The sequence below is a fragment of the Durio zibethinus genome, chromosome 7, assembly GCF_047325235.1.
Source record: "Durio zibethinus cultivar Kanyao isolate XHJ-2024 chromosome 7, ASM4732523v1, whole genome shotgun sequence".
NCBI classification, from domain to species: domain Eukaryota; kingdom Viridiplantae; phylum Streptophyta; class Magnoliopsida; order Malvales; family Malvaceae; genus Durio; species Durio zibethinus.
Window position 1 is genome coordinate 14,662,178 of NC_143168.1, and position 10,407 is coordinate 14,672,584.

The following is a 10,407-nucleotide window of genomic DNA, read 5'->3' on the forward strand; positions in this document are numbered from 1 at the left end:
TGGCATAGAAGTTTAAACCCAGTGAATATGGCACCAAGATTTTACGTCCAGTTAAGTTGGCACAAATGAGATTTTAAGCTCAATCTAACTGACATAAAAGTTTAAGCCAAATGAAGTTGGCATCATTGAGTTTCTAGCCTATGAAATCAAATATAGTCTTAAGCCCATGGTACTAAATTTAGTTGTGAGTCCATAGGATTATAGGTAGTCTTAAGCCCATGACGTTAGATGTAGACTTAAGCCCATGGCATTTGGTGTGGTCTTGAGCCCATGGTACTAGATTTAGTTGTGACCCTATAGCATTAGAAGTAGTGTTAAGCCCATGGCATTAGAGGTAGTCTTGAGCCCATGGCACTAGATTTAGTCGTAAGCCCATAACATTAAAAAAATCTCAAACCCATGATACTAGTTGAGAGATTGTCAAGCTCAACCTAGCTAGCACATAGTCTGTAAGCCCAACTTAATCAGCATCCATAACTTTCAAAGTTTTTAAAAGAGAAGTTTAAAGTTATGGAACCTTTAATAAGAATAGCTTTTTCAAAATTGTTTTTAAAAATTATAGAGAATTTAATAAAACGAGATTTTATAAATTTATTTTCAAAATTGTATAGTCTGTAATGATAGGAGTTTTTAAATTTATTTTCAAAAATTATGAAACCTCTATTAAGAGAAGGTTTTCGAAAACTCAAAAATCTAAAAAAATATTTAAAAATCCAATAAAAATTCAAATTTCAAAAAATTCAAAAAATTCAAAAATCAAAAATTAAAAATTAAAAAAATTAAAAAAAACTTTAAGTAATTAATCTTAGACAAAATTGTTATTTTTCTCTTTACATTATTCCTAATTCTAAAAAATATACAAAAAGAGACAATTATAGACATCTAATTTTATTCAAACATGTTCTAATTAATTTTGATATTTTAAAATTAAAACTCAGGTCTTTTCCAAAATGTTTTATGCTTTACAAATATTCCAAGTTTTTCCAATATGTTGATTTTTAGTTTTAAGGTAAGAAAAGTAAAAAAAAAAAAGTCAAAAGTTAACCCTAAAGTCAACTTAGTCAAACTTGATCAAACTCATATTTTTTAGACAAAAATCAAAGGAAAATTTTTAAAATTATTTGAAATCGAAACCGTTGGTCAACTTACGTGTTAAAGGTTTGAAAATACTTTAATCAAATTTTTTGGTCAAATCCATGTCAAACATGGTCAAACCTAAGCTCTTTTGGTCAAATTTGGTCATACGGTAGAGTTTTGAAAGAAATTAACTAGGAAAGCTTTGGATTTTGAACAAATCTTGGATTTTGATAAAATGCCCCTTTTTGAAACTCAAGTCCAAATTGGTCAAACTCAGGTCAACTTGGTCAAACCTAAGTCAAAACTAAAATATTTAGAAGAAATTCAATAAAAGAAACTTTAAATTTAATCAAAAATTGAATCTTGGACCAAAATGCCTTTTGGTCGAACTAGGGTCAAACTTGATCAAAACCAAGTCATCTATTGAAAATTGTATTGATTGGGACTATTAAGGCTTAAAATTAATAAAAATATAAATTAGGATCTCAAAAATCGAAGTTCGACTCTAGTAGCACCACAAAGGTCAAAAAATGAACTTTAAGAGCATTCTCGTAAATTTTGTCAAAATGAGTTTGAATTTTATGTGTGAGCGCAAATTTAAGTTTAAAGACCCTATTATCATTTTTCAGCATAATAAAACCAAGGGATCAATATTGGAACTAAAAATCAAAAGAAAAACTTGAAAATGCCTAATTTGTTCAAGGAAGGCAAATTCGTAATTTTACATTGCATGATGGGACAGCTTCATATATGGCTAAGAAATTGTGCAGTGATTAATGTGAACTATCAAATTTTATAGTACAATGTTCCTAAGGTCTATATTACATACTAGCTCACCAAGTTTGGTAAGAAAAAGACAAAAAACTTAGTACACATAGACAAGGCTTAATCCAATGAATTTCATGAGAAGAAAATGTCTTTAAATAAACATTTTAAGGCTAAAAATGGGAGCTTTTTGGAAGAGAGAAAGTGGTAGTAATCACAAAAAAAGGAAGAAAAAATACGAACAAACTTGGAAATAGCTTTTTTTTTTTCTTTTATGTATTCTTTCATGCACTTTTCATTCACATAACAAGTAATCCTTGCTTTTCTTTGATTTCTTTAAAGGAGAAACATCCTTTTCTATGGTTGATTTCTTTTAAAACTTTTCTTCATCCATCATCTCATCCTATAAAGATGAAATGAAATCATAAAACATCAAAAGGGTACATTGAAAATTTTCGGCCAAAGATTTTCCACCATGGCTGAAACTCTATTTCCTACTTGTCATGATCCTTAAGCTTTGATTCTTGGTTTTCATTTGTTTGTGAGGATTGGGATTTTGTATTGAAATGTTTTTCTATCTTGTGATCCTTGGTGATGTATATTGGTGGATGAAAATGGTTTCTATTTAGGTAGTTTGTTATGTGTTTGATAAATGTTTTTGTTAATAAAAATAGTTTGTTAAAAATATTTTCTAAGTGTTTGACAAAATTTTTCAAAACAAAAAGAAAAATGTTTTAAATAAGTTTTCTAAGTGTTTAATGAAAATTTTCTAAATAAAAAGTTGTTTTTTAGGTGCTTGATGAAATAAAAATGTGCCTTGATGGAATGGTGTCTAATGTTTGATGAAAGGATTTATGTGCTTGATTTTAAAGATTGCTAAGTGTTTGTTAGTTTGTTCATGTCATGTTAATCATGTTAGAGTAATGTCATGCATCATGATAGATCAATTTCATGCATTAGCTCAATTCTAGCACAATCATCTTCATTGCTTGGTTACATCTTCCTTTGTAAACATTTATTTTTGAATCTGAAAATTATTTTGAAATTTGATGTAACATTTTGGATTAAGTCCCTTTCTCAAAACTATAAATGAATTATTTTGATCAAATGAATTTTGGGATAAAATCAATCCATTTTCAAAGTTAAAGAAATCAAAATTTTTAAAATTAAGACAAAAAGATAAATCCCTTCATCAAAGGATTGATCCCTTTTGGTTTTTACCAAATGATTGATCCCCTCTTTCAAAGGATCAATCCTTTCTAAAACATAGTACTCTTTCAATTTTGAAAATCAATCCCTTAGTGAAGCAAAAGGATCAATTCCAAATTTTGAAGTTTTCAATGGTTATTTTTCACTTTGATTAGAAGTCATATTCCACTATAAAAGTGAGTTTCCAACACCTTCCAAGAACAAAAGATACCATTCAAGAGATTTGAAAGTTGATATTCCTCATTTCAAGAGTGCTCTAAGTATTACTAACTTCAAACCTTATTCTTTGTATTCATTGAGATCTTTTCATTATATTATCTCTTCAATATTGTACCTAAACTTAACAAGCATCTATTTATTAGAGGTTTCTATTAGTTTTCAAAAGTCTTAGTTAAGGGGATTTATAAGTCAAGGGGAGTGAGACCTTTGAATGAATTGTATTAGGATTTAGGTAGAAATCTTAAAAGGATAAAGATTGCGACCTGAAAGGTAAGGATTGTAAAGGTTATAACTAAACTTAAAAAAAGTAACTTGTAAAGATTGAAAGATATAGTGGATTAAGTTCTTTGATAAAGAAAACTAAGAAAATTGACTTAGGTGCTTTGAGGAAGAATCAAACTTTTATAAATTATTATGTTTGAATTATCTATCTCTTAGAACTCTATTAATTGTGTTTAAAATTTTATACATATTTATTAAATTATTTATTTCTCACTCGTATTAATTCAAATTTTATTTTGAGAAAGAATTTAAAATAAATCCAATTTACTGCATATATGTACTTAAGTTAACAAATATGAATTCTCCTTAAAAATAAGCCACTTATCTTTTAAACTGACCACCATGTGGCAATAAAAGAAATGAATAGTTGAGATTTAGCAACTACTTTTTCTAATTGTTTGTCTTCTTTTGTTAAAAGGGGCAAATACTCTAGCTCATAGAGGTTTGTTTTAAGAATTGCTAGCTACATCACTCCCTACTTCCCTTTGTAATTTGAATGTTTACTCCATTTTAATGCATTTTCTTTTCTCCAAAATAATAGTAATAATAATAATAATAATAATAAAAGCACTTTTGTTTTCATCTTTGATGGTTCTTTATTTAAACATAAATGTTGATAAAAAACTCTTTTCTTTCTTTTTACTTTAAAAAAAAAAATAGATTTTCCATTTAAAATTAAATTAGAAGTTCTTTTTTAAAAAAAAAATTATAAAATATACTAATAATGAAATTTTTAATTTTACAAGCAAGATTAAGATTATGATACATGTTGCTTAGTGTATATTTAAAGAAATTTAAAAAGTTAATTTTTTAAAAAAATTAACATGTGCCACTATCTTAATTTTATTTATGAAATTAAAAAAACTTCATTATGTATCAAATAATTTTTCTTTTTTTTTTTCTCCTTATTTCACAATTAGAGATTTGACATGGCTATGAACTAGGCCAATATGTTATGGCTGCTAAGCCTGTTGTTTGTCATTTTTAAAAGGGAGGTTTTTATTTACACTCATTTTTTTATTTTTCATTTTTTAAAATTTATTTTTAAATAAAATTATTTAATTACTCTTTTTTTACACCGTTTTCAAATTACTTATCTGGAAGTTTAAAAATTTCTATCTCAAATAGTTGAAATTTGAAGAAATTTAAAAACCTAGATGCATAGGTTTTTTTTTTATCAATTTGTAAATGAATTTATAATTATATGAAATAATTAGTGCTTTTTTTACCACAGTAGTGAAAAATCTTCAAGATATTTTTTCTTGACTGAATTTTTATTCAAACTCTAAATGCAATTTTTTTTAACTTATCAGATATAAAAATTAAATAAATTATATAACTTACCAAATTTTTATAGTGGGTAAGTTATAAAATTTAAAAAAGATATATATTAAAAAACTTTAAAATTGAGACGAGAAAGATAATTAAATAATTTTTTAAAGAAAATTTTGAAAAAAAAAAATAGTCAGAGTATGAAAAGAAAAAATAAGTGTGTTTAAAACCTTAAGTCGAATTCAATTCAGAAGCAACCCACCAACTTACAAAATATATTATCATTAAAATAAAAAACATATATTTTTAAATTAATACTTTAACAGTTATAAATATATTTTAAAATTAAAAAATTAAAGTTAAACAAAATCTTAATTATTAAAAAAATAATCTAATCAAACCAAGCAGACCAAACTTTGACCAAAAAAATTAGTCCGTCATTCCCTGTTAAAATGTCCTAAAACTAATTTATTTTAACACCTAATTCTTTGACTTTACATTTTTTAAATTATTTTTCATATTCTTTTCTTTTAAACATTAAAAATTATAACAAATCAATTTTATAAATAAAATTTTGAATTTAATATAAAATATATATAAAAGTTTAAAACTTTTTTTTAAACTCTGTAAAAATACAAAAATGGGATGGAAGGAGTAAAACCTATGCTGACCCATCCACCCAAGCAAGCTTTTAAGAGGCAGAAAAATTTTCCTTTTAACACTTCCAAAATTTTTCATGGAACATCTTTTTCATTAACAAAATTAATAAATTCATAAATAAATTTTTATATATATCATAAGTGAACACACCAAAAAAAAAAAAAAAATTAAGATCAGCGCTGCTGGCTATCCAGCCCTTGAACTGGTATTATACATCAGTCAAAAACATGGACTTTTCTACTCGTATGTACATAACGTTCCTTGTTTCTGACGATTGCAGCTCGTCGGCCCATATGCGTGGTGTCATGTTATCAATGCAATGGAGAAAATACTACATAAATATATATGCTTAAGGTTTAATAGTATAAAGGGGACTGAAACAAATTACAGTCTGAAATTTACGTATCGAACAATTTCAGAACCCATACATAAAGAAAAGATTAAAATGAAAACAATCATCGTTACATGACAGAGCAAAGCAAACATAATATTATGGCTTATTTTGTGGATGCCCAGTTTTCTTGGTCTTCTTTTCACATTATTACCTTTTATCTCAAACTCATCACAAGCCATGGATTAACCCCAATGGTGGGTAGCGAAGGCCGTATGATTGGGACACGTCTTACAACTGAAAATGCTTCGTTGAGACGAGCAGCATGAGTCATGAACTGAGACACCTTCTGCAAATACAAGTTAGCAAAAGAACAAAATGTTAGATGTGTATCAGTAGTCAACCCTAGCGATATTTTCTAAAAATATTTACATTTATTCCAACACAAAAACATATGGTATTATTTTTTTGTTAAAAGCATATGGATCATTATATTCACTGCATCTCAAATGCAACAAGTAAAAATGAAAAACAAACGATATACAAATAAAGGTGCAAAACAAAGAGAAGTAGAACAAGACCCAAATACAAGAAAAACTCAATGCTCGAAAATAAATGGGGCTAAGATTTTTAATTATAAAAGCATAAACCTGTTTCTAACCCAGATGAACCATGTGAATATACCACTATCAAATAAAACACTCAATAAAAAATTCAATTTTCAAAAGTCAGTGAAAATCTCAAAATATCCAAAATAGAACACTAAATAATCCAAATCTCAACATCTCATAATTGAAAGCAAACTAGAAAGTGAAATAACACATTTGCTTATAGCTTAAACTGTAAACCATAATTTTAATGCAAAATAAGTAATAAATCTGAAACCCAAATAATTAGGACATATGTAATACTCTATTCATGTAAAATAGCCTAAAAAAATCTAGAACATCATGCATCCAAATAAAAATTACTATTGAACAATTAAAATATAATGAAGACGCAATGAAAATCTTAAACAATTTAAACTCTGAAACAGATTCTTTCAAAGCTATATTAATTACCTCTGAATGTTTCTGTGGATTCCAGTCTGGAATGCAATCTTTGTTTGTAAAATGTTAAAATCTTTTTTTGCAATGATAGGGAGTTTTTGTTTTGTGGGACTAAATCAAACATTCTATTATTAATGTCATCGTGCTTGTTGATACCATAGATGTGAATAAATATTCAAAAGGATTGACTGCTTTTGAAACTAATTAATTCATAAAAGAACAAAGAATTTAGCCATAGAAGAAAAAACTAAATTCATAGATAAATAGTTATGAAAATCTGTTTTTTTGCAATGCAGTAACATTTTTTCCTTAAACCCAGGAATAATGATTCCTTTCAATATCAAACACAAAATAACAGGGACAGGTTGTAGTGAGTAGGATAGAGAGTCCATTTAATTAGCAAAGGTGACATCCAGGAAGTCATTTTCTGTTTTCCAAAAATATGGCATGCCAAAAGTATATTGATCAACTACAAAAGTTTTCCAAGCAAAAAAAAAACTAAAAAAAAAGAAAAGGAAAGCAACTCTGACAATTTAACTTGGGAAGTTGTTTTGAGAGGTCAATCTTGCCATGAGGACCCAATTTTATTCTGTCTATCACTAACCCTTGCCTTCCTCAGTCTCTATCTCTCTCTCAAACTCCCAAAATTTTACTTGGGAAGTATAATTTTACAGGTAAATCTTACCATGCATGCCCAATTTTATTCTCTCTATCACTGAGCCTGGCCTTCCTCACTCAGCGGCTCTCTCTCTCTCAAACTCTCCCATTACAGCCACCGGGGGAAATGGATGCATCATCATTCGTCAATGGCGCTACCAAGATGATCCATTTAAATATGGACCAAATTCTAATTGCCAATCACCAGATTTTCCTGACCGAAACCAAAATTTTCTTGATCTGCTATAGATACTTAATTATCCAATGTACTTTAGATATTGATTATGTGTACTTTCAAGCTGATAAACGAGTTGGCTACAATTCGACTATCAGCTAAATAGTCTAGGTCCAATTTAATGGTGAAAGGCCTTGAATCTTGATTTGGTTTGTCTCTTTTATATATGCATTTTTCCTTCTGCTTATCTTTGTATAGTGCATTGATTAAAAGTTTTGGATTAGTCAGAGAGGGAATAAAACAGTGAAGGAGCAAAACAAAAGATGAAGCTGTCCAGCCACACTTGACAGTGTTTCATAGCAAAGTGGTGAGCTGGGGTTGTGAGTGAGAGGCAACCTAAAGGGAATTATGAATGGAAAAAGAAGATATTAGTGTTTTTCTTCTGCTTCACTTTCCTGGGGGTTGCACATCTGAAAATGACATTTTTCTGAACCATTCAACAATGAGAAAGTATTATTTCTATGGAAAATATTTCCCAGAGAACAATTCTTTCAGAAAGTCGCTTTCTGTGAACCAATGAAGCCACAAGTAAAAATAAGAGAAAACTTTAGGGCTGATGAGGAAGGGACTAACAATCAATCAAACACATGAGATTCGCTCAGGAAAGTACCTGATAATCAAATATGACCAGTTCCAAATCAAGAAACTCATGAATATGCAATTAAAAACTCGGACTAACAAATCAATCAAAGGATCTCAACTGGTCATCGAGAATCTCAACGAGATAATGCAATAAAAATGAAAAAGAATCATAAAGATTTTTGCATAAAAGAGAATGCAATCCAATTGCAATGTGAAACCTAGAGTGAAAAAGGATCTATATTATAAAACAATCGGAACTACTTATTTTGATCCAATTATAGAATAAAATTGAGACACAATTCATAATTTAATTTCCAATATTGACTGAGATTCATCACATTGACAACAATAAAAGAAAAACATAAGCAGCAACTGACCTTATCATCCATGGTAACCTTTAGCTGGAAGCTCCTGCTCTTCCGCTTCATCTTATACAGTCTGTGTCCCAATATAACAAAACCAATCACAGCTGCCGCTACAGAGAAGGACCAAGCAGGGCTAACCTTGAAAACACAGCATCTCAAGAGCTCGAAAGGAACTTTCCACCATATTACCCTCTTCTTGTCTCCCTCATAAACTGATTTCACACATAACTTCTTTTCATCAATAGTAGAACCTTCATTCCCAATTGGATTACCTTCTCCTCCTTCCAACTCCACAGTTGAGCCATTCCCATCATGAAGCTCACCTGAATTCTCCAGCTCAGCCCCCTCTTTCATACAATCACTAAAACCAATGTCAGCCTCCTTTTCAACATCCTCAAACTTAATGGAAACCAAAGCATCTCCACCAGAATCAGACCAGAACTTGCCCAAATCCTTACCTTGATCTTGAGTTTCTCCAAAACCTAATTCCTTTTTCCTATCCAATTCACTAAATTTAGTATCATCAGACTTAAATGTACCCAATTTGTCACTCGTAGCTTCCAATTCTCCAATCCCTTCAAAACGAACCGGGGCTTTCTCATTCTCAACAAAACCCAACTCGTTTTTCACATCGAAATCACTTAATTTGCGACCATCTGACCGATCACTACCCGAATCGGACCAAAAATCGCCAGAATTATTCCTCTCATACCGAGTCTCCAGCTTGGGATCAATCCAACTCGGATTATCTGACTCGGCAGAACCTTCTTCACTCACATCGACTTCTTTTGCATACATACTCTGATTATCAAGAGAAAAGTAATCAGACCTTATCATCCCTTCCGTGTCACCATCGATCTCCTCAAGATTCCTCAACTCGGGCGAGTTAACTACGCAAGAATTTGAGTCAGAGTCCGAGTTGAGCAGCACCTCCCAATCTAGTAGCTCCCCTTCCATGGCTGGGTTTTGATTTTTTTTTTTTCCTTAATTAGAGCGACCAAAGAAAACTTGGATTCTAAAGTTTTTGAGAGTACAAAAGAAAGCATAAAAATACAGAAGAGGATAAAACAAATGCAAAAAGTTGGTTCAAACTCCCAACAGCCTTTAGAGTGTTATCCAGAGCGACACAAACGAAGTTGTGAGTGAGACGTGGCAATTTCGAATAGTAGTTGTTGGGTCAAAACTTGATATGGTTGACTCTAATATTTATTGTCCAGTGGAATTTTAACACGTCAAAAGTGCAGGGTGGGGGTGAGAACTGAGAAGTGGATATTAAATGAGTGAGATCTAAGAGAAAGAAATTAGGAGTCTGCTAGGACAGGCGTGGAAAACACGGATAAGGTAATGGAATAAAAATGAAGAAGAAATAGCTATGAAAAGTTAACCATTAGTTTAATAGGCTACACGCTTAATTTGGTCCCAATATTTATGAAGTTGCTCCAATTAAGACGTAATTTTTCAATTTTAATAAATAAAAATCAAATATATTCAGATATAATAATATAAGATTTGGGTGAATGAAATCTGAAATTTATATTCCATGTGCCGTTAGTTTTGCCACGTAGGTAAATTATTTCCAACTAAGATGCCACGTTGGATGCCAACGTGTAAAAATATATTTTTTAAGTACACCTTAAAAAGTTAAATAAATTTAAGCTAAATTCTTGCCTGATCGAAACTCCTTTTCCATCAATTCTCTCATGT

General features: G+C 29.9%; 1 protein-coding gene across 1 annotated transcript; it reads right to left on the reverse strand.

Moving 5' to 3' along the window:
* Nucleotides 1-5,804: 5,804 nt before the first annotated feature.
* LOC111276803 (uncharacterized) lies at nucleotides 5,805-9,786 on the reverse strand. The gene is made up of 2 exons (XM_022862653.2): nucleotides 8,716-9,786; nucleotides 5,805-6,164 (listed from the first exon to the last, which is right to left on the reverse strand). The coding sequence occupies exons 1-2, from the start codon at nucleotides 9,658-9,660 to the stop codon at nucleotides 6,033-6,035; spliced, it is 1,077 nt and encodes a 358-aa protein (XP_022718388.1). The 5' UTR covers nucleotides 9,661-9,786; the 3' UTR covers nucleotides 5,805-6,032.
* Between the last annotated feature and the right edge of the window lie 621 nt (nucleotides 9,787-10,407).

Bases quoted from the DNA above. Each gene is read 5' to 3' on its own strand.
- LOC111276803 (XM_022862653.2), bottom strand. From the start codon at position 9,660: ATGGAAGGGGAGCTACTAGATTGGGAGGTGCTGCTCAACTCGGACTCT. The intron at 6,165-8,715 runs GTCAGTTGCTGC...TTGTATTTGCAG, and splicing joins AGGTTACCATGGATGATAAG to AAGGTGTCTCAGTTCATGAC.